Source organism: Colias croceus, chromosome 11 (assembly GCF_905220415.1).
Source record: "Colias croceus chromosome 11, ilColCroc2.1".
NCBI classification, from domain to species: Eukaryota; Metazoa; Arthropoda; class Insecta; order Lepidoptera; family Pieridae; genus Colias; species Colias croceus.
In genome coordinates, this window is record NC_059547.1 from 9214793 (window position 1) to 9240000 (window position 25208).

The following is a 25208-nucleotide window of genomic DNA, read 5'->3' on the forward strand; positions in this document are numbered from 1 at the left end:
GATTCTAAAACCTTTGTTTTACGTAAAAGTGTCCTAGGAAAGTTTTCCTTATTACGTAGCTGTAGCTCTTTCAAATCGTTTGTTATTTAGGCTTCTAACGCACATAACTCCCAGCCATTGTTCAGATTTGTAGCCAGTAATTTAAGGGCTTACCGGATTATACAAGAAAATCGTGATCACTTCAAATGGGCTCATATGAATTAGGAATAGCCCTATAAGTCAGCCAGATACGAGTCGACGGTAAGGGTGTCGCCAATTCAATTTTCCTTTACAGTTTTGTGGAGTGCCGTTTTGGATAACAATTCTTGAAAGTGATGATGAAATTGGAGTTTTGATTTTGTGCCGTAATTGTATTATATTTATATAGGTGATTTTTGGAGGGTTGTCGCGTGAAAACCACAGGACATTTCTTTGGCATATTATGATAATAATGTTACATATTATGTATTTTGTAAAATTTAATTGTACAACTGACATGATTAAAAAGAGCAACTATGGAGTTTCTTGCCGGTTCTTCTCCGTAGTCTATACTGCTTTCCGAATCGGTGGTAAATGTTAAAAATATGTAATGACGTTTCAAAAGTGCTTCTAGAAGTGAATAAATAAATGTTTGAGTTTGAGTTTGAAGATGTAGTTTAAAAATAAATTAGGTTTCCTAGTGGCAATAGTCATGAAATCTATGAATATACTTAATATCTATGAATATATGTAACAAAATCGGTATAAAAAAGAGAATTCTTTTGCACGATACAATACACAGTTCTGTGTTAGTATACCTAGTTTGATGTTCTTGGAGCGTTCATCCGAAATTGGATATGGGTCGTGTAGCCAGTCGGTTACAGCTGTTAGCAGACTGTTCAGGCAATAAATACTAGTAGCCGACCGCGACGTGCCTTGGTGTCAGGTTACAGGGTAGTATTAAAGTTAGTGTTATGATTTAGATGAGAAACGTTAGTGTAAAAGTAAGGGACACTATGACAGGCGTTTATGTCAATTTTGTATGATTTACTTTGACAAAATACCTACTGACAACTTTATACATTTTCTTATCTTACTTGGTCAGTACCAATTTCGAAATAATATTACAATAAAGACAGTATATGTGTGATGTATGTAGAATTCGAATAAGAATCTTATAACACATTAGTCATTCATTATATCAATTTCAATCTCTGCATACACAGACGGTATCGCGGTTTTAAAATTAGGCTACGTAAAATATAGTTATTAGCCACAAAAGAGTCAACATATACAAAACTACAATTACAACCAACTATCTTGTGATGATGAGAGATTGGTTGTTAAAAAAAAAAACTAGAATGTTGCCAGCAGGTAAAAGGGGTTGCCATCCTAACAAAACAAATTAACACCAATACCTTGTTATTGTATGTCAATAGCTGCTAATGTTGTTAACAAGCATGTTCAATTAATAGTTATTGATGTATGAAGATGGTTCAAACACGGATGATCATAACCTTCATACAATGTTGCGAGATGAGAATGAGACAGAATATAGGGAAAGTACGTAAATAAAAGAGACATATATAAAAGTGTATATATATTATATGTGCAATTAAAGTCACATCTACGTTTTTTAGTCAATATGTCTTTGAATGAAACATATTGTTTTGTAAATCATTGCATTAAGTTCTAGGCCCTTTTAAAACTTAATATAACATGTAATTTATACGTTACATCTTTATAACGTGTGTATAAATAAATGTTATTTTTTCATTTTTCATCTTTCCGAAGTACAGACGGTACAGTACAGACAGAAGTTATTTGTTTATTTTAAATATATTGATATTTTATGATACTTTACTAATAACTAGTTTAGTTTTGCATCATTCCAAAATCGAAGAATCTTGTAGAATCATTCCATTTTCTATTTGGGTTAACAAGCATACGAATACAATAAAGGCTCTTTGTGGACTTCTGAAAGTACGAAATTTATATTTTACATACATTTTAATTCGCTAACATAATAAGGTACCACCCACATAACATTATCATTACCAATAAACGGAAAGGTTAGTGCAACGCGTTTAATAGAGCGATCATTTTTGTAGTAATTTGCGATAGAAGTATATAATTAGCATTCATTATTGAGATATCGGCGAAATGCTACCGTGTTGCGGTGTGTATTGAGTATTTATTTTGTTATAATTTATTGGTTAATTAGGAAAGGAGACATGTGATGATCTAGGCTACTAAAAGTACGGTGTAATATTTAATACTTTTTTGTTGTTAAGAATAAGTAGAAAGGGGAATCTCATCGGATTGTTTGGGCAAACGAGCTTTGAACTTTACTATACTACAGTTTCTATGTTCATTGTTCATGTACGCAAATATCCATAGATATTCTTTTCTAGAATGATAGTGTGATACTGTAATCACAGAAAGAAGTCCCGAAAACATAAACAATGTTAGGTACATCGACTGTGTTCATGTTACCAAAAACCAGATGTTGGAAAATGCTAATACACCAGCCAGCCGATCAATATTTCCTACGTATCGACACATTCTTACATTTAAAGAACCGGAATAAAATTCCGTACAGGTCACAATGCTGGTAAAAAATTGTAAAAAGTTAAAAAAGTGTTATACGCTCATTTGTCTCAGCTGTTAAGTATACAATTTTATTGGTACCGACATGCAATTTCACCTCAATTTATTAGAAATGTTTGAACTTATAAACAACACGGAAAAACAGTGGCCACTTGACATTGATATACTTTCAATAACAACACTAATTGTTGGAACAACACGGAACGATAAAAAAATGTTTTGCGTAATTTTTCAATGAGTGCTTCATATTATGGAGGAATCTTTTATGCACGTTATTTGTTTGTGGAATAATAAGTAGTTGGTTTTGAATAATACGAGGCAAAATACACATCAATAGACTCATAATAATCAATCGCAAAATTGAATATTAACCGCAAATCTAGGTTCGTTCCCAGACGTTATAGGAAATTCTCGAACGTTCGTAGCAAAGGTGTCTCAACGCTACGAGCATGTATCTATACCCTAGTGATATGTGCATACACGCCATTACATAAATAATGCGACACACGTGTGTAACATGAACATCAAAAGCAGAACCGTACGTTTTCTTATGAGATCCTTAATTAGGTCCATATAGAGCGAGTCAGTTCGTTGTAAACTGTATTATTTCATACATTCCGATGGATGTTTTGTGTCGAATTGTCAGTGGTACAGTTAGAGCTAGCGCGCAAGAGCAAGTTTTGTCTCCGCAACTATTTTGTTTCTCCCATCAGCTCTATGGGCTAGTAAGAAAGTGCACGCACGTAGCGACGCAACTCCCCATAGAGTTGATGGGAGAGACAAAATAGTTGCGGAGACTAAAGTTGCTCTTGCGCGCTAACTCTTAAAATTCAAATTCAAATTCAAATTATATTTATTTGCAAGAATGTAGTTACAAATTATAGATGTTTTCATTACAATATTATGTGGCTAATACATTCTACCCATTTATTGGGTGTGCAAATATTAAAAAAGAAAGTTGATTAGTTTAATTATTTAAATGTACACACAATTCAATTTTCACAATTACGCGAACGCACTACGATTTACACGATTATATCACTACACACTTCACTTATCACACACAATTCAGTTTACACTACTTCAAAGTCATAAATTCTTCAATGTCATAAAATTGTTTTACCATTAACCAGTTCGTCAGTTTATTTTTGAAAAGATTTACTGGTAGTTCCTTGAAATTGTCCGGTATTTTATTATATATTTTAATAGCCATAAATGTTACACTGTTTTTAGCTTTGTTGATTCTACACGTTGGGAAATGTAATTTGTTTTGGTATCTTGTCAACATATGCGAATTTACTTCTCCTTTCTTCTTAAAGTATTCCGGGTGATGTTTTACAAATAAACATACTTCTCTTATGTACATGCAAGTTAAAGTAAGGATCCGTAATTTACTAAACAGAGGTCTACAACTGTCTCTTTGGTTCAAACCGCACAGAGCTCTGATACATTTTTTTTGTGAGACAAATACCTTCCGCACATCACAAGATTGTCCCCAAAGAATGATTCCATATGAAAGTACAGAGGAAACGTAGGCATGATAAGCATTTATTGCTGCATTCATAGAAACAGTATCTCTTAGACGCCGTAATACGTAAACGAAACGATTAATTCTGTCACAAACGTAATCAATGTGTTTGTTCCATTTTAGACCTTCATCCAACAAAACACCCAAGAATTTATGATGATCTACTTGTTCTATTACTTGGTTATCACACTTTATATTTAGGTTTATTTTGGAGCAATTCTTAGTATAAAATTGAATTATTTTTGTTTTTAATAAGTTAATTTTAAGATTGTTGTCTTCTAACCATTTTACAATATTTTTAACTGCTTCATTTATATCTCTCTCGTACGTTTCCTTTTCAGTACATTTAACAATTAGGGTAGTGTCGTCTGCGAATAAAACTGATTTGTGTTTCACTGATTTCGGTAGGTCATTAATATACAAGAGAAATAAAAACGGGCCGAGCACACTTCCTTGTGGTACACCTGATCTATTAGTTTTTTTTACTGATCTATATACGTTTCTTGATTGATTTACTATTTGTTGTACTTCCACATACTGATCTCTATCCTTATCTTATCTTAGATAATGTTGAAAGTGGTTTGGCGCCAAAGGACATTGTTAAGCCTTAATGTGGTGTGCAAAAAGTATGTTAGCAGTATTTTATACGGTTAAATGCTTTATAGGTTGGTTTTGTAGAAATTATGGCTAAACTCTCGTTGTATCTCGCGTATGTTTTTCTCTTGGATAATTAATAATCTCTCTCTCCAGAGATGCAATTATGATTGAGATCTTAAGACAGATTTCTTGTGAAGATGTACGTTTGTGGAAAGATGTTATGTAATCATGAAAATTTGAAACGTAAATCCTTGTTTATTCTGCATAAGTAGTTAAATATTTCATAATGATAATATAAAGAAAATTTTGGTTTTGACTAACTTTAATGAAAATATTACAATTTTAGAGTGAAATACACAAAACTCATTATAAATAGATATGTGTCACGTAGAATTTTACATGTAAATATTTTGTCATATTTTCTGTTGTACCTATATAAGATGTTACATCGTTAATCGGCTCGTAGACTACATATGGCTAAATGAAGTTGCTCGATGTTTTAATGGCGAACAAATAGCCTATTATTAATTTTGATATAGTATCGATAGATTCAAATATGTAAAAAATTATGTTTCCATAAGAATTACTTATTTCAGTAATTATTATCTGTTAAGATTAAAAAAAAAAACAATTAAAAAATATTTTCAAAAATAACAAAAAAATATATTTAATAGAGTTTGTTATTGCAAAATATATGAACGAATTTTGTGTTGTAGCACGTATTATAAACGTATTTTAAAAGGATTAACTTTATTTCCTAGACGAGTTACTTTGACAAGACCAGTATCAAATAATATACCGTCTCTTAGACTGCACGTGCAACAGCTGTGGTGTCTGATCTATTAATGACGGGGATATAACCCATTAGAGGTAAAAAGATCGTTATCTTTGAACTCTTATCTATCATATACCCTTATTTGGCGCATTTGATAAATGCATTGAACCTGTCGAACGGTTGCTAAGGTCGCGGGTTCGACCACCGGCGCCGTTGGGTGTAATTGCGGATGTGTATGGTGTAACCGGAAATGATCGGTATTTAAATATTATAATCCAGATGCGCAATGTTTTCCCGGTAATTTAGTACTTCCTTGTAATATCGATTCGACAATGCATGGGGAAGCAGCCCCGTAATGAGACCCTTTACCATAATTGTGAACAAACATGTGACCAATTAGCAAGCCTTCAAAACAATTCTAAAATAGAACGCACGTTGTGATTAATTCAAAAAAGGAACAAACAACATTGGCGCCAAAACACAAATTCGAAAAAAAATAAAGCAGCGTCCACACGGTGATCGTGAGCGTGCAGTAATTCGAGACGTGTCGGCCGCGACAGGTGAATGCGACCTGCCGCTGCTACACAGGACACAATTAGTGGCCCGATACCAATTAGACATCACTGAGCACCTACGGTTGGCGGGAAAACCTGACAATTTCGATGGTGTTTCTCCTGAAATATGTGTTTGCATTTTCTCGTAAATATGCAATAAAGTTTAGAAAAATATACTTTGTAAATTTCCAAGTAATTTTAAGAAAATTTTTCATTGCAACTTGGAAATTGAACTTAAAAATTAACGCATCTATGTCTACAGTCACACTAATAGTTAATACGAATATAATTTCAGTTTACAGACTCTTCTAAAAATTTAAATTATAAAAAAAGGGACGCTAGAGATAGCATAAAACACCTTGAACTAAGTTAAAGACGTGAGCCACCGATATATTCTTCAAGGAAATCTGAACCGAGACGAGGCAAATAACAATATTGACTAGAAGATGGAAGTTTACTTCCATAATTATTTTTAGTAAGTTTCTATTTAGCTTTAGAAACTTAAGGGCTGCTTGTTATTTGCCGTCTCCCTTTATGCTGTCATTGCTGCCATTGTAAATTTCCTTTATTTGATATGATTATCATTATTCATTTTAATGATTCTCAAGTTTCAACGACCCCTATGTACCCGCTGCTACTATTTTAATCTGTTTGTTTGTGCTCACTGAATATCTTACTGGCTGAACTTGTGTCGATGACCACAACACCATAAGGGTTATGACTTATGACATACCCCCATAGAGGCGAGTCACTGATCGATAATATAACATTAATATGCACACTAGGACAAGAAACTATAAAATATAACAAGCCATAAGTTTATGCGGCGAATGTTCATCATAAATTACTAATAAATTAATTTGCAGGCATCTTTTAAGTCTAACGTAAGCAAATGTCACACCGAACGGACGAAACGAACGTATGAAAAACGTCTCCATGATGGAATTAATAAAATGCTTATTCCGCGACTGTTCCGTAATGAAGGAAGTCTTATTCCATTACATTCAAACGAATCGCCCATTGCAACAATATTGCATAAATTATCCCCTTTTTCGTACAATCGTCCGCATATTGCTCATTAGCTAATACTTATCTGACAATTGCGTATGAGGTAATTATCAAACGTATGAAATCGAATAAATGTTTACAACACTGTCGCACCGGCCCATATATTGCATGCGTGAAGTCTCGCTGAAAAAATGGCGAACTAAACATTATATCTAACTTGTTTTGTTCGGTTAATTATGAGTGGAAAGATAAATACAAAAACGATGTTAGAGGACAATTATCGCAAGGTTCATATGTCGCAGTAAAAAGCGAAACGGCAGTGGTACATATTTACGTTATTACATAATTATATGTATTTCCTTATATTAAACAAGTAACAATGTATTCTAATTGTTCCACGGTTTTTATTGTGACAAGAATAACAGATTAATTTGAAACGTTAGTGATACAAAACAAACATATTTTGTTTAATAATGCGAGACATAGATTAATTAAAACAAATGATTGGTCATTTGTAAGACTAATAGCGTGTGTAAGGCCTACAAAGCAACGCTGCTGTATATAGACCAGTGCCACAGAAAAATAACTTTAATTAAAAAAGAAATAACTTCAGCTAATATCTTAAAATTTATATATCTCTGTCGTTATTTCTAACTATGTAGAAAATACAATAATTAAATGCGATGGCAAAATACAAAAGAAGTTATGATGCTAATTCAGATTTTAGAGTGAAATATTGTCTTTCTTTCCTTCTTGTACATTTAACAATATTAGGGATGTATCACACAATAAGAAAGTTATAGTTATAGTATCTTACCGCCCGCGGCTTCGCCCGCTTTTTCTAAAACAATTTGAGATTTAAACTATCCTATCTCTCAAGTTGGATCGAATTGCACATGGTTTGCGAATTTTATTATAATCGGTTAAGTGGTTTAGAAGTCCATTGAGGACAAACATTGTGACACGAGATTTATATAATTTAGATTTATATATAGTTATATTAAGATTGTGCAGTATGCACTATGTAACTTCTCGCAGATGAGGTTTCAGGTCAACAGTCTGTTACCTACCAAATGTGCTAGCCGAGCCATATTTTTTCGTATATTAGCTCCATGATTACCTTTCAGACGAGCATATAGCATTCGCCTGCAACTGCCCACAACTCGTTCTGTTCTAATTGCACCAAAAATAATTTTCAAAGGATTGTAATGTATGACCATCTTCTTACAATATCTTTGGTCTCTCATAATAAGTTGTCGGTCTGAATTCTGACTGTGTTCAGCTTAATAAGGATTCTCTGAACAAAACACTCACTAATTTTTACAGTTATCATCCACACTCATTATCATTAGCGACATATTTATTACCGAGAAATGATCCACGCTGGCCTTATTGATTTTTACAATGTATATTAATTAGATGTGTGACTTTTACATAATGAAGCTATTCATTAAGACTATTACTTATCTCTTTTTTTGGTACGTTCAGTTTATTTATTGGAATCGAAAACAGTTGACCTTTTTGAACCATTAATTAAATGTAACGAGCATTACATAGAATTAGAAAAAAAGTCTCATTATGACACTGAAGACTTCCGTAATTATAGAGATCCTAAAAAGGGTTTTTATAGGAAAGTTCTAGAAATCTAGCATTGTTTGACAAATGTTGATAACCGAGGATTAATATTATACGTCTTTAAAGTACAATATTATATGTGTAATGTAAAGCATCTAAACTTATGTGCGCTGTAAAAAGTTGAGAGAAAATCGTAATCGTATCGTAGCGATAAAGTGAATGTAACAAAAATGGTCGAATAAAATATGCGTAGTAAGTAAGACAACCAAGACAATCTTAAAATTATTTTATCAGCTTTGGCTCATTAAAATTTTAAGTTCCGAGATTCGAAAATCATGCAAGCCCGGAAAATACCGTCCGTTTGATTTACTTTAAAGAAATTAATTATGTTGTACATCCATACTCCATACTAATATTATAAATGCGAGAGTAACTCTGTCTGTCTGTCTGTTACTCAATCACGCCTAAACTACTGAACCAATTTGCATGCAATTCGGTATGGAGATATTTTGATACCCGTGAAAGGACATAGGCTACCTTTTATTGCGAAATATGTACCACGGGCGAAGCCGGGGCGGACCACTAGTATTACAATAATTCCGATAATACCACTTGCTATATTTGCAAATATATACACAATATAATGCTTGTTAGTTCGTAAAGAAACGATATATTATACGGATACGTTTTTTATTGGGGAATTTTTGAAATTTTAATTTTAGTTTGTAAGACATTAATATGCTCGAGTAGAATTCATGAATAAATTTCACTTTTTCACACCTCAATTATATTCCTGGTCGGTTTTAATTATCATCGATGTGAAGTTACTAATTATTTTAACACTATAATATTTATTTGAATATTCATTTTTGATAGCTATGAGATATGAGCAAGTTTTTAAAATGGAAACGTTTCTATGATGAAGTCGTAAAAAAGAATGATTGCTAAATTCAAAAGGTAAAGTTGTAGACAACGTTGGTTCTTTTATTGAGGAAGCGCAATATTTTTAAAATTTTTATATTTCTTGATCTATTTCAGAGATCCAAAAAATCTGTATCCTTTTATTGAAGTACTTGCATATAATTTTATAAGGTGACCTACCTTTCACCCCCTCACACAAGAAAATGTTGTCTTCATCGACTTCATTTATTTTAGGGCTCCTTAAATGTTATTTTGATTATTTTAGTATACAGTCAGTCATATAGTCAGTCGCATATTGTTGTATTTAATTTTATCTTCTCGGGACCAATTTTTATCTGAATTCTGTGTTATTTACTCTGTAGGTTTTTTATTACTACGAATTGCTAACAGATTCAAAAACCAAAAATAAATAAATATTTCTCTTTATTCTAAAATCCGAGTTGGTAATTAAAAAAATATGTATTGTATAAAATCAATAATTAAGACAGTTAATTAATACACATTGATATAAATTAAAACCGACTGGAAATAACTACTAAAGTATGAAAAAAGTTAAATTTATTAATGAATTCTGTTATAGAGGACATTCACGCGTTTCGCGTTAAAATTCCAATCCGTAAAAATTGAGAGAATTTTATTTTTTTCTAAACTTCCATATATATACTTTTTACTAAGCGGTTTTTAGAAAAGTACATTAATAGCCAACGTATACTTCTTTCTTGCTAATTAAAATTGTATATATGACAGTAGCTCCGTTAGAAGGCTGGGTAAAAAGCCTTAAGTTATTTCAGTATATAATTAACTAGCTGCTCCGCGCGGTTTCACCCCCGTGGCTCTACTCCTGTTGCCCGTAGCGTGATGAAATATAGCCTATAACCTTCCTCGATAAATGGGCTATCTAACACCGAAATAATTTTTCAAATCGGACCAGTAGTTCCCGAGATTAGCGCGTTCAAACAAACAAACAAAAAAACTTTTTAGCTTTATAATATTAGTATAGATTATTTACATAGAAAATGTCGTCATTGGAATTGTTGTTTTTGACTGACGTATCTAGAAATTTTAATGGAATATAACATTGTATGTGTTTTGTCTCTTTGAAACACGATAGTCTGTTATCTAAAAATAATGTTAGGTATATGAAATTTGTACTAGTTAATTTGCTGCGATTATTTGTAGTAGTTTATCTAGTAAATTTCTATTTTGCTTAGTTTATTTTTTATACTCACCCGATCAGCGAATCACAACTAACTAAAGCCATATGAGGAAGAGTCATCTTTTTGCTTGTTTTTTTCATTTCTGCCAGGTTTACAATATGGATTATATTATAAAGTATTTTACCATGTAAGACGGACAAAAAAGCAAACTCCTGTTTAAAAAAGCATTAAATAACGATTAACGACTGCAACATTGAACTTTCTAAGCTCTGTTTTTGCATGTTAAAGCGGGTGTGCACAAACTACAAAGCTCGCACGGTGGGCGTTAATAGCACGTCAGCAAACCGCTTCAACACATCAACAGAATAATGAGCCGTTAAATAAAAATGTCTAAAATTGCCAACAAAGTAATTGTTACGTGTCCAATAAGTCATAAAACGGCTCAACGTCGGTTTTTTCCCGATCACAGACGTAGGAACGAACGAAATTGGTATGCATGTTACTTTTTTGTCGGCAATGCTTTAATTAATAATAATTGGTCTCTTTGCAGGAACACACCTGACGCCGCCCAGCAGAGTCAAGGTATGTTGATTGAAACATCGGTAGATATTTTTTTTTATGACTTTTTTTTAATTATACTCGATGCGGTCGCGAAGGTTAACGGAAGTGAATTATTTTAGTAATAAGGATTATTATAATATGCATTCATTCATGCATCTGCACCGTGTTCTTTTTTTGAATGTCCCTAGTTATCATGTCCTTAGTTATCATTTAACTTTGTAATGTATTATTAGAAGTATAATGTAAATATTTAAGTACGTTACGAATGCATACAATGCAATTGGATGTACAACTTCCTCCTTGATATGAAAATGCCACGTAACGAGCGAACGTAATAGTTTAATTGTATTGAAAGGATAATTATAGTGTTTAACAATTTTCTAACGACACATGCGTAAGCGTTTTCATAATTAGACGGCTTGGGTTCGTCTCCCGCTGCTAATTAGATGGGCTGCTGATGTGAAAAAAAAAACGAACCAATCATCTCACATTAAATCATTTATTCAATTTGCAGACGTTTCCAAAATATGTAAATTTTTCAAAATATAGTTAAGGGCCGATTTTTCAATGCTTGGATAAAACTTATCCGTCCAATAAAGTACACAATAATATTAAAATGTCACGTAAACTGTCAAATACGGGCAATTAGAATACGTTTTTAAAATGGTAGTTTTATACATTATTCGACGAATAAATTTTATCCAAGCATTGAAAAATCGGCCCTAAATCTCACAAGTCGATGATCATTTTAATTTAAAAGATATAAAAAATGTGAGGTTACCTATGTCAAGTCTATGAAAGTTGCAAGAATACCTGTAGTCGAATTTAGAAATGTGATACAAAATACGATGTCACAACTTAAAGTTTATGACAGATGCCCGAACATTTATAACTCTTTCACGGTGCATTTAAATCAAACAAGCGAATGCTCACTCTAACCCCACTATGTCAAATTATTTTATTGTAAATAGGCGTGGAGCATTCTTTCGTTGTTCTTGATGCGTTCGAAAAGATTCTATGCAATGTTCTAATACTGAACAACACTGAATACGAGTTTTCGTTTACACTAAAAGAATCACGAAAGAATGCTCTTGCTCTAGCTCTATGTTCGTTTGATGTAAATGTACCGTTACAAACATATTATATATCTTTATGAATATCATCCACACTTCCATACTAATATTATAAATGCGAAAGTAACTCTGTCTGTCTGTCTGCTACTCAATCATTCCTAAACTACTGAACCAATTTTCATGAAATTTGGTATGGAGATATTTTGATACCCGAGAAAGGACATAGGCTACTTTTTATCCCGGGAAAATGACGCAATCCTGGAAATCACACGGGAACGGGAACTATGCGGGTTCTTCTTTGACAACGCGGGCGAAGCCGCGGGCGGAAACCTAGTATTGAATATATCAATCAAGATAAATTCCTATATTCAGCAGACTCGTCTCAAGCCACGGAGTCGCCGGTGAAGAGAACTCGCTCCAGCAGTTTCAACTCGCCGACAAAACAGCCGGCGACCACTCGCAAACGCACTTCTTCAGGCGTGTTTCAGGTAAGAAAGATAGATAAAAATATAGATAGAGGTAATATTGAATGGTAGAAGGGAACTGGGCTTATAAAGGCGGCCGTACACGGACCGCTTCAAGCAGTTGAGTCAGACGGCTTGAATCCGCGACCGGGATCAATCAATAACTGCCGTACACGGACTGCTCGAGCCGTCGCGACCGTTTCAAGCAGTCAACTGCGCGGTTTGTAGCGACAGCTCGAGCAGTCAACGACGGCGCCCGAGCCGTCCGTGTACGTCGCTCAGCCGCTAACTGCTCGAGCTGCCCGTGTACGGCCGCTCTAACGTAAGTTTTATCAGTTCTGTTTTGCTAGATTTTTTGGTATATTGTACTGTAAATTCTACGCTAGCTAATTTTAGCTTTGGACCATAACATAGATACATAATACTCAAATGTTATACGTATATATAATTTTTCTGGTAGTTATATAATATGTACATCCCAATAACATATTTTACGCTTTTTCTGACATTTCTCAAAGTATATTTTTGAACATACCTAAATAATGATGAATACCTTGTTTAAATTCTTTGCATTATATTATTCTTTTCATTTTTCTTATATACAGGGTGTTCTACCGTCGGTATACTAAGCTCAAAGAAGGTTAAACAATACTTATAAAATTCCAGATGCATTTTTTCAAATATATGAATTCTTAAAACTGTATGTGTACACTGTACACCCCTAACAAGCAACCGGCCCAACTTTGCCACCCGCACGTGATCGTGTAAGACTATGTTTTCATAGACAAAATGCTCACATTAGCGAAGCGGTGTATGCCGGATGCGCGAAGCTAGAGAAGAAAACTTGGATTTTAAGGAAAAATTTAGCAAAAAATTTTTGACGGAATTTTGTTAGTTAAGTATTTTTACGTGATCAGTGTATGCAAAACTACAAGTTCCTTAGCGCTTAGTATACCGATAGTGGGACACCCGTGGAAGAAAATGCCTCATTTTTTTTCCAAATCCTTAAAAATATAACTATTGAAATAGGTATAGTAAGTATTTTTTTTTGTTATCCTTTAGACTTAATTGGGAACTGATTTGCTGGTAAGTATTCCGGTCTATACGAATAGACTGTTTTTCGAAATTTCCCAACAATTGGCATATAATATTACTTAAATAATATTTGATCTATAAAGACCAAAATAATCTGATTTTCAAAATTATTTTTATTTTTGTCCAATTTTTTTTGTTATATTTTATCAACCCCTATCTAAATTTTGGTCCATTGCAACTCAAATTCTGCAAATATGTTTTTGTCATATATGTATATTATATTACTTACAAACACACACTATCGTCAATATGTTAATTTTACTAATGCTTAATTTACTACAAGCCCACTAATAAAAACAAGTTTTATTAAAAAGAAAACAAAATTTTTAATTTTTTAACATCAACAATTATAAAGTTTTAGATAAAAATCCTGTGTTCATAATAACTAATAAGTATGATAGAGTATGATCATGTGGTCATAATAAGTATAATGAAAAAGGACAGATAACAAATATTGCCTCATTACAGGTTGAGGAGGCGGAACCGCCTCCAAAGAAACCAGAGCACGCTCGAGCGGATTCCGAAATTTCCAAAAAACCAGAAGTAAGAACCAATGGTCGGCGGAAAACTCCGGAAAACGAAAAGGAAAAGGCAAAAGAAAAGGCAAAAGAAAAGCGCAATGAGAAGAAAGAAAAAGATTTACAGGATACAGAGAAAAGGAAAGAAACAGTGATAGAAAGATTTGACAGTGAAAGTAAGACTCAATGTGTGTCGGCTTTTAAGGAAAGTGATAGTTGGGACTAAGAAATAAATTGATGTGAATAATGATGTGTTTTATTTTGGGGTTGTTTTGGGGTGAAACAGTTTTGTAGTACTAAATAGTGTCTGTATGCAAAAATACATAATAATAATATTCAGTTAGGTAACAGTTTTGTTTAAATAAGTAAAATTTTCATTCAGAGGAAAGCAATCTCAATGCAGAATGCAGGTAAATAATCTAACTATTTAAGTACATGAACATAATGTAAAATAGACAAAAATCTTGATATTACAGTTTTCAATCTTAATAATATTCACATGTGAAACATTTTTGAATCGTCATATTATTATGTTACAAATAGATACTACTTAATACACGAAAACATAAAGGTTTATTCACAATACATTCATATTAATAAAAGTTCATATATAATGACTAAACTCCTATCTTCTGTCATGCCGTTTTCCATGGCGGGGTACACCATGTAGAAAGAATCCAGAGTCTGTTGATGATTGTCACCTGCACGTTTGGGATTTCCAAGGGCATTGCATTCTGAGGCACTTACCACTAGGAAACCCCAGCTTTACGGCGACTGATGATTTATATTAGGTTCACATCACGTAGAAATGTTTTTCTAATAATTAAATGCTAAATATACGGTACCTAATACAAGTTACACATATCGATTTGTATCCTATAGGTACTATTTTACGAACATATACATAATATAACAATTAACATTTTAATTTTATCAATTTTATTATATTATAACGGGTTATTGTAAATTTGCCACAAAGTTAATTCGTCACCTAAAAAAGTATGTGTAAATTTGCCACACTTTTATTTTTTTAAAGTTAATTCGTCACGATTTAATATCAAGTATTGTAAATTCGTCACATCGATAATTTAAGTACAGATAGCAAAAAAATTAAACAATAAATTAATTTAAAATGTCAATTTGGATGGCGATGGACTTTGTAAAAACATAAGGAAAAGCATAACAAAGTTAAATTTTGCTAAAAACCAAGGAACATCTATTTTGTATATGTTCTAAAAATTCACAGCAGTTATAAAGAGTATTACTTAAGAAATATCTAATATCTACATTATTCTACATAGGTAATGGTAAAAAATCACAGTTCTCTCTATAAATATTTTTAAAATGTAATGAAATGAGAGCGGCTCTATAACTAATTAGACCGCCTCCTTCGTACAGTGGTTGACGCGTGAGCGTAAAACCGAGGGGTCCTGGGTTCGATTCACGGTGGAGACGAAGAAAAAAAAATGTCTCGGTCTGGCAGGACACAGAAGGCTGATCACCTACTTGTCCCTAAAGAAAATCGATCAGTGAAACAGATGTGTAATGCATCTGCCCCTTACCCCACTTGGGGACATGGGACTTCACTTCACTATAACTAATATTTATCACAATCGTATAAAAATAAGGATAAAATATTTTTCACCTATTTTGTATACAGGGTGTAAGGGACAGCCTCCCGAAAACTTTAACCATGGAATCATTCTGAGCAATTTTCTCAAAGAAAGCATATTGTGGAAATGAAAAAAAAAATTTCAACCTCCCATACAAAATTAGCATCTCACTCGAAAATTTTGTATGGGAAGCCGAATTTTTTTTTTCATTTCCGCAATATGGTTTCTTTGGGAAAGTTGCTCAGAAAGATGACCTGAGTCCATGATCAAAGTTTTCGAAAGACTGTCACTTACACCCTGAATGTTCTAAAAATATACAACAGTTATAAAAAATATTACTTAACATCTATATTATTCTACATAGGTAATCGTAAAAATCACAGTTCTCTTTATAAATATTTTTAAAATGCAATGAACTAAAAGCGGCTCTACAATATTTATAACAATCCTATAAAAATAAGGATAAAATATTATTCTTTTATTAACAAGTAAAGATATTGCTTACTTACTTACTTTACTTAAATCATATCCTATAATATTAGAAAAACACAAAGCAAATAAAAATCAAAACTCAAACAGACTAGCGCGTTTCATGATCATGACAATTAATAAATCACAGTTAAAATCACATTAATTATTTTTATAAGTCAACTTTCGTTTTCCATAAAAATAAAAATTCTAATACATAAAAAATCATTTCAAACTTTTAAAAAGCGCAAATCAATTTGACTAAATAATGAATTTACCTTATGTTATTGATGAATTTACCTTATGTGAATGATGACTGTAATATTAAAATGTAAATCATTATATTGCTGGTTTCATCGCAGGCTGAAAGGTATAATTCACTTGCCTTGCTTGCTGGCGGTACTTTACTACTTGTGGCAAATTTACAATAACCCGAATATACCTGTGACGAACTTACACATACTTTTTAAGGCATGTGACGAATTTACTTTCAATGTATGGAGTTTTAAAAACGTGACGAATTAACTTTGTGGCAAATTTACAATAACCCATTATAACGGGTACTATATGAATTAATGATATTATCCCAGGGATATAAAAAAGGCGACATTACATGGAAGCGCCTTTATTCTCAACTAGCGGTCCGCCCCGGCTTCGCCCGTGGTACGTATTTACGTTTTCTCTACATAAGAATCATCCTCGTACTTCAAGGAATATTATAAAAAAAGAATTAACGAAATCGGTTCAGTCGTTCTCGAGTTATGCGCTTACCAACACATTTTGCGATTCATTTTTATAGTATAGATTTGCATGAAACTTTCAAAACTACGTAATAACCTAACCTAACTTACACAGTGTTAGTTATCATAAGAAATTATTATGGAAACCCATATAAAGACGTAGTTTTATTTATTTATTTACTCAATACAATTAATAATAACTATAGATTGTAACATAGATTCGAGAGTGGCAAAGCGGTTTTATGCCCTTAAATGTACCTCAGGCATTCCACTTCAGGTTTAACTTTAATACCCCATGTGGTTAGCTGAATATGGATACAATACAGCAACTTTGACCCGGGTCGTGTCGCCACCGGCTCGTAATCGTCCCGTGATCGTATCGTACACGAATTATGACTGACGTGAAACCATAGCTATCGAATGGACATTAGCATTTTATCAGTAAAAAGTGAACTACTATGATTTTTAAATTACGTAGAGGAAATATTTAAACTTTTTGCGATTACCTTAATTACTTCAACACATGAAAATTGCATGGGTAGTGTATTACAATTAAATACGTGGTTAACAAAAACGTCGTAAACAAACAAATTAAATTGAAACGTTACAACAATTTTAATCGTAATGCACAATAAAAATTAATTTACCATTCTAAAATTGATACTTCCTACATACTTTAGTTGAATCGTAAAAACTTTAATTGGGGCGGAAGAGAATTCCTTTATATGATTGGCCCCTCTGTTTCTATTGACTTAATAGTATTGGCTAATTAAATGTCAATTGTTTTTAAATATATCTAATGTTGCGCTCTGACGACTATAATAATTTGAAATACATTGTAACTAATAGCATCGGTATTAGACGTTATATTAATTACCTTTTTATAAGACAAAGTCACAGCGCTTTGGTGTTTTTTCTAAGAACAACAATTAGCTACATGCAAAAACCTGGCATCCTTTGATGTAGGAATCTCAATTTAAATATGAATGTACCGATGTCCCTACAAGTCTTTTAAACGGCAATATTGAAATTACGTATACATTTAGAATAGGAAGTACAAAAAAGAACGTATTGCAACGCGCGCTTTTTTAAAACAAAAACAGATGTCACAGATAATAAATATGCAATAACATGTATATCAATGCGGACTGAATTATAGATGTTACAAAAATATTGTTGTACACAATGATGCTATAAGTAAAAAGCTAAAAACGACTTCAAAAACGGCACACTAACGCGCACAATTATTGGTTAAAGTTCTTACTTGCCATCTTTGGCATGATTCAACTGTCGAGAGCGAAAAAGAGACCAATGAAGTAAAATGTGTCTAACTAGCCACATTTCGATGTGCCACTTGTGTTAATAACATTTCTATATTATGTAATCTACACATTTTTTTATATGTAATATCATTGGAAGTAAAGGTCATTTCTTCTTTCTTCATGAAGCGCGTTCTTGCCTTAACTTGGGACTTAGCAGGCCAGTAAGAAATTAAACTAACTGGACCACCAAGGCCCATGCTACGACGAGATTCCTTCGTTACAGCTGGAAGAGATTTGCACTTTATATAAAACAAACAGGATGTACCTACGTTAGAAATTTCCTGAAAACATAAATATATGTAATCTTCTAAGATTTTCTAGAAAATTTAAAACAAATCCCAAACTTGGTTACTAAACCAAGTTTGGGATTTGTTTTAAATTTTATCTTGATAGTATTAATATAAAGTATCAACAGATTCTAAAGCTTTAGGCTATAGAGCTAAAAATTATTAATTACCTATTTATAATTGTTGTATAATTTGACGATTCAAAAACGTTTCTGTTTGAATTTCCTTTAAAAGAAGAGTCAATTTATAATAGTATTCAGTATATCCTGTTATAATATAGTAGTATTATAATAATATAATGTCTTAATATTGTGGAAATAGCACTTATCTACACTAATATTATAAAGAGGAGAAATTTGTATGTTTGTTTGTTTGATTGTAATGAATAGGCTCATAAACTGCTGGACCGATTTGAAAAATTCTTTCACCATTCAAAAGCTACATTATCCACGAGTAATATAGGCTATATATTATCACGCTAAGACCAACAGGAGCGAAGCCACGCGGGTGAAACCGCGCGGCACAGTTATAGTTTGATCAAATAATCAAACTACTAGAGTTTGATTATTTGATCAAACTATAGCCTTGCCTTTTTATATATATGCCTTGTTTACCGCCATCTGTCAGAGTATAAATTAACACGTTTCAAACAAACATATTTAAAAGCTAAGTAAAATATCAAACTCAAGTCTATGTAAAAAGTACATGACAAACCTTTTAAATAGATCATAAATATTAAAATATTAACCACAATTAATATGTATAATTATTCGTATGCCAAGTGTTTGAACACATCGCTTCAAAGGTGGATGTTTTCATATATTTATATATTCAGTAATTATAAACAGGAATTAAACCGTCAAGTGTGACAGACCTGGGACCATATGCAGAGAAGGGAAACGCACTGTAGTCTGTATGAACTTGTAAAAAGAACTAAACTAATTAAACTAACTAAACTAACTAACTTTGCATATTCAATAAATAATGCCAGTTACCTAACAAAATTTTATATAAAATAAAGACAATAATTCTCACCAATTTAATAAAAAAATGGAACCTGGTTCCTTAGTTTAGGACGTTCAAGCACACAAACAATTGGAAAGCTATCTACGCATTTATTCGTCCATATAGGTAAGTAACAATGAAATGATAAATTACAATATGAATATGTTTTTGGAGTCGCACAGCAGACTAATTAATGTGTTAAGTATGTCTATAAATTATTATTATTTTTATCTACATATCAATATGAAATAAGAGGACCTTAAGGAGGAGCATAGGTACTGCGTAAGTATATTATTGTGTGCCTATATATGTGCCTCTCAAAGTTTAATTTCGCCCCTAGGCTGAGCATAGTGTTGCCATAATTATAGTAAAATTTTGTATTACTGTACCTTTCACCCCATTGCTTAAAAGGTCATTTATCAAAACCCTGTAGACAGTATTATAGTTTAAACATTTAGGCAACTTGAACAACATAACTAAAAGAAAAAAAAAGTATAACGAATCCCGCCTAAAACTTCTTTCAAATCAAAGTAAAAATCGATGATAGATAATTAAAATGTTTTTACGTCCTTAGGATTATGGTGTTCGTATAATCATGGTAAGATGATAACAAGTTATAAAATGTCGCAAGCATGTTTCTAATTGATTTAATCGAGGCTCGGGGCAAACTCAAATTAACTACACTGTATTTGCAGTTATTATAGTGCTGATGTCGTTTACTCGAACACAGTGTTTTTGTGGTTTTATACTTGTTAATGGATAGTGGGAAATTATTTACTTTTTAGATGGATAAAAGGTTAATAATAAAGTCCAAAAGACGGGGATATATCTATCGAAGAAATACGTAGAAATTCGTAAATGTATATTGGGTAATCTGATTTTGGGTCCTGTATCACCGAAAAATCATCTTTTTAAACTAAAGTAGCGTTAGCTACTATTAAGTATTCTGTGCTAAAGTTATGATTACAAAGATTTTAGTCTGTCGAGACCTGATGAATTAGTTAGAAAAAATTGTGTAGTAGATATAGGGACTTGCGCCACTCTAGTAAAATAAATAAAGTAAATTAAATATGTTTATATATTATATTAGGTAGGTATATAATAGTATATAATATAAAGGTATATATAATTCTTTAAATTGTCTTTTGTCATGTTAAAAAATACAAGTACCTATTTTAAAATTATATTTAAAATTGCATACACATATTTTAACTTCAGAAATGCAAGCTTAATTCTTACTGGATTGAAAGTTATACGATCGACACATATTTGACTAATAAAGCCGACATTAACGATGTATAAAGCTGAAAATCGATTCTTTGATCGTAAATCGAGTCCGTCTATTCTATTATCGAATAGCGATAGCGAGTACTATCGCAACTCGATTGCGGCTTTCAGGAATAATCTTATCAATGATATGTGTATCCTTGTGTTAAACTTATTCGGTTTGATTTTGTTTTGCCCTGTTAACATTCACTTCGTTGTTGGTTCGGGAATTATATTGTTTGCGTGGTTACGAATGTCCGGCTGAGTTAGGAATGAATTCTGTTGACTAAATACCTGCTTTTTAATAGGGTTGTAGTTGCATTAAAATATTATTACATCAAACTAAATTAAAACATATAAACCTGATAAGTAGGGACATGACAAAGGTTTAAATATTGATCTTGAATAAATAGTTAGGTAATGCAAAAAGTAATCGGTACGGGTTTTAGTGTAGGTATTTGAGTAGATAATACAGTTAATTTTTACGAGAAATATTTTTTACAATACCGAGTTTATAACTTCAAACTAATGTTTTATTAAGTACGTTTCTACTTTCTACGCACTACGAAGCTTTAAAGCGATAATAAATCGCAATTTAAATACGTCAAAACATTCTCATTATGTTGCCACTTAAAAAATGTAGACGTTTACCGTGGCTTTAAATTGCGAACCAATCAATGTGTCAATCTTATCAGAGTGAAAACTAAACAATAGTGAGTTAAATCCTAAAACCCATGGTACTGTCGTGTCCGCGCCGTGGTTTTATTTTACACTCTTTGTTTATGGCGACACCGGACAGTAAAATTCACACCTTCACATTACTCACTTAATGAGGCTCCGTGGGTATAATGAGCGAATTAATTGCTTTATTCCGTCCCAGCGGAGATTGCTCGGTTTTGTCGCGCTATTTTATACTGTGATATTTTACCTTTTTGCGGAGGTTTTTGTGAATCACGATTTAGTTGACAATTTTGTAAAGAAGTTGTTCTTGGGTTTTGCTGCTTTTTGCTGCAGTTTTAAGGCTTTATATACTGATCCTTGTGTGTCATTACATTGAGGGCTTCTTGAGTAAGACTTTCGAGAGATAATGATATAAAACTACATAATATCATACAACTACCAAAACTATTAATGTATATTATAAATACGATAGAGTGTTTATTTGGTTTTCTTTCACCGGAACAATTTTATGAAATGATTTTTGGGTCCGGAGCTTTCATCGCGGTGAAACTACGCGGGCAAAGCCGAGTGGAAAGCTAGTGTGTTATGATGCGCTGCATACTATATTATGATTTTTGTTGACCATTAGATGTCATAGGTAGAACAGGTCGCTTTATATTTTGTTTAAAGTTTATACATCTGTATCTAATGATAAACATTTGGGCTCTACATTTCTCTAGGGCAATTAATTAATAAAACTTATCAATGGATCAATATTACTGAACACTAGAATTACAATACATAGGTATGTGCGGGAGTATCACTACATAGTATAAAATAAAGTCGCTTTCTCTGTCCCTATGTATGCTTAAATCTTGAAAACTACGGGACGGATTATGATACGGTTTTTTTAAATAGATAGAGTGATTCAAGAGGAAGATTTTAGTAAATAATTTGTTAGGTTTTAGACAAAGTGGGCGAAGCCGCGGGTGGAAAGCTAGTTTACTTAATAAAACATTTAAACGACTTTAAACCCTAATCATTTATATTCTATGTCCTAATTCAATTGGAGTATTACCTACCCAGCTCAAGAAAAGATTTGAGCTTTTTGAACCTAACCTAAAAAAAAATTAAGTAATTTATATGTCCTAATTCAATTGATCACAATTACCTTATAGCGCTAGAACTACAAAGATTTGCGCAATAAATTGTCCAATAATACACCTGTGGGTTCGCAAGGGTTAGACTTCCTGGTGTCGGAGCCCGGGGCCATACAGCTGTGAATCCAAAGGCATATTGTAGCTAGCATGTATAAGTAGGTGGTCAGACTGTTGGAGTAAACGGTAATGGGTTTATTTTGGTACATTGTGTTATTGTAAGAAAAGTAGGTACATTAACTGACTGAAGTTTCTTGTCAATTTTTTTCAGTAGAAAGAAAATTTCAAAAATTCTTATAAAATAGGTAATTTATATAAGGATTATGAAGAATGTAGAGCGCTAACTCTGCCGTAGCGCCTAATAAGAAGAAAATCATTTTTATACATAACATGGATCTTCTAAGTTCTAACGAGTTATAAGATAATTGTAATTCAATGAGATTTGTAATAAAAATAATATTAGTACATACCAGTAATTTATCAGTGAGATATTGCAACAATTTGAAACAGAAAGATTTACATTCCCGCAAATTTCAACGCATAAATCTAATAATGAAAACTACCATAATTTAATTTGGTCCATAAAATTAAGATTTAAACAGAAGTACAAGAGATTTACTACTCCGCATACTTGCGGTAGTATTTCTTCTTGTTTTATTAGTCCTATTCCGTCCTTAATACTCAATTAAAATACTTAATAATTATTTACAAGTGCAAGGGCTTGTTAACCAATGCCATCCTCCATATATGTCAGTGGATTACAAGATTTACAATAATTACTGAGATTATTGGCGTATCTCATCGACAACGTATTGAAATCGTTTAAGGACTTAACATTGGATTATACAATAGTGCTTTAATGACTACCTCATAGTAATAGACTGTTTGGACTAACAGTGCAGTGGAGCCAAAGTAAATTGTTAAAATTTTTCGTAAATTTTGCTCATTGCATCTTGTAGCCTTTGTCTTTGAACATTTAGATATCTTTTATGCGCCATCATGTTTTGTAAAAATTTAGATTAAATTCGTAAAAAGGATGTATTCGTTATTTAATCGGTTTATTTTCCAATTAAACACATCAAGTTGTTAAACAAAATGGAAAGTCGTAATGAAGTACATAGTTTTCTTTGACACGAAAATAGCACTAGGTATTTAATTAAAACACCATACTCACAACATTTTATTTAAATTTGGTACAACATGGTAATATCCTTGGTACTTTTAAAGAATGACAATAGAGTTTAAAATAAATTCTAGTGGGGACTTCTATATAAAACAAATATCAAACTTCTTTATTACAGCCATATAACAACAGTAAAACACCCCGCGGTGCTGTATCGAATAATCGATTCAGTTATCGATTATCAATTCGTATAATACAAGCAATCGAATCGATAGTTTGATTTCCATTATTCCTATGCATCGATTTCGCCTCTGGGCGGGAACAATTCATGGAGGTATTGTCATGTGACAGAACACGCGCGTTATTGTGTTGCTTGGAATAATTTGTGTAGTTCAGTTTAGTTGGACACGTTTATATTGTGGAATGGTTATGGGCTATATAAATAAATTGTTCTGGTGCTGTATGCTGTAAAGTATAAGTAGTTTATATTTTAGAAAAGAATATTGCTCTGAATAGTTTGTCACATTTCACACGTAAGGGAAAAAAGAAAATTACGCAAAAAAAAAAAAAATTAAAGCTTGTCGTGCGTTCGAAGACAACGTCTCTCATCTAGCACATACATATCTTAGTCAGTCTTAGTCGATATATTTGTAATAGGTACTCTAAATACCTGATAAGTTGTTCTATAAAGCCACATTCATACATTATTATACACACTAGTTATGTCTTAGTTGATACTCTTTTAAGACATTTAAGACAAGCATTTAGAATGCCTCATAAATCGTCCAATAAAGCCACATTCATACTAAATAATGCCACTGACAATATACCATAAGTTGTTTTATTATGCAATTGAAAATATATCATCACCTTTCACGTTAAATGAAAAATTAAATGAACTCCTCGGTAGGTCGTGACTGGACGTCGCAAGTGGGTAATTTGAGACGAACTGATAAATCAGCCGCGGAGTGAATTCTTAACAACTTGGACACATTGCGGGAATAAAACATTCCCTTATAAATACTTTATATTTCTCTCTTATAGATTTATTTTTAGGTTTGTTATTTAGTGGCTGGGTTAAGTTCTTTCATTTTATTTGAATTTGATTGTATTTTTTCTATTTTCTCTTTAAAACACCTTAAATATAAAGCATTCATATTTCATACATAAATT

At 32.4% G+C, this 25208-nt stretch overlaps 1 protein-coding gene across 2 annotated transcripts in view; it reads left to right on the forward strand.

Annotated features, from left to right (window-relative positions):
• LOC123695414 (poly(A)-specific ribonuclease PARN-like) overlaps positions 1-14641 on the forward strand; it is a 34128-nt gene extending 19487 nt beyond the window's left edge. Inside the window, exons 12-14 of one of the 2 annotated variants that reach the window (XM_045641254.1) lie at positions 11234-11265; positions 12690-12805; positions 14345-14641. In XM_045641254.1, coding sequence (XP_045497210.1) covers positions 11234-11265; positions 12690-12805; positions 14345-14620 — 424 coding nt within the window. In that variant the 3' untranslated portion in view covers positions 14621-14641. The remainder of the gene's footprint in view (positions 1-11233; positions 11266-12689; positions 12806-14344) is intronic. The other variant, XM_045641255.1, reaches the window with a different exon arrangement.
• The last annotated feature ends 10567 nt before the right edge of the window (positions 14642-25208 follow it).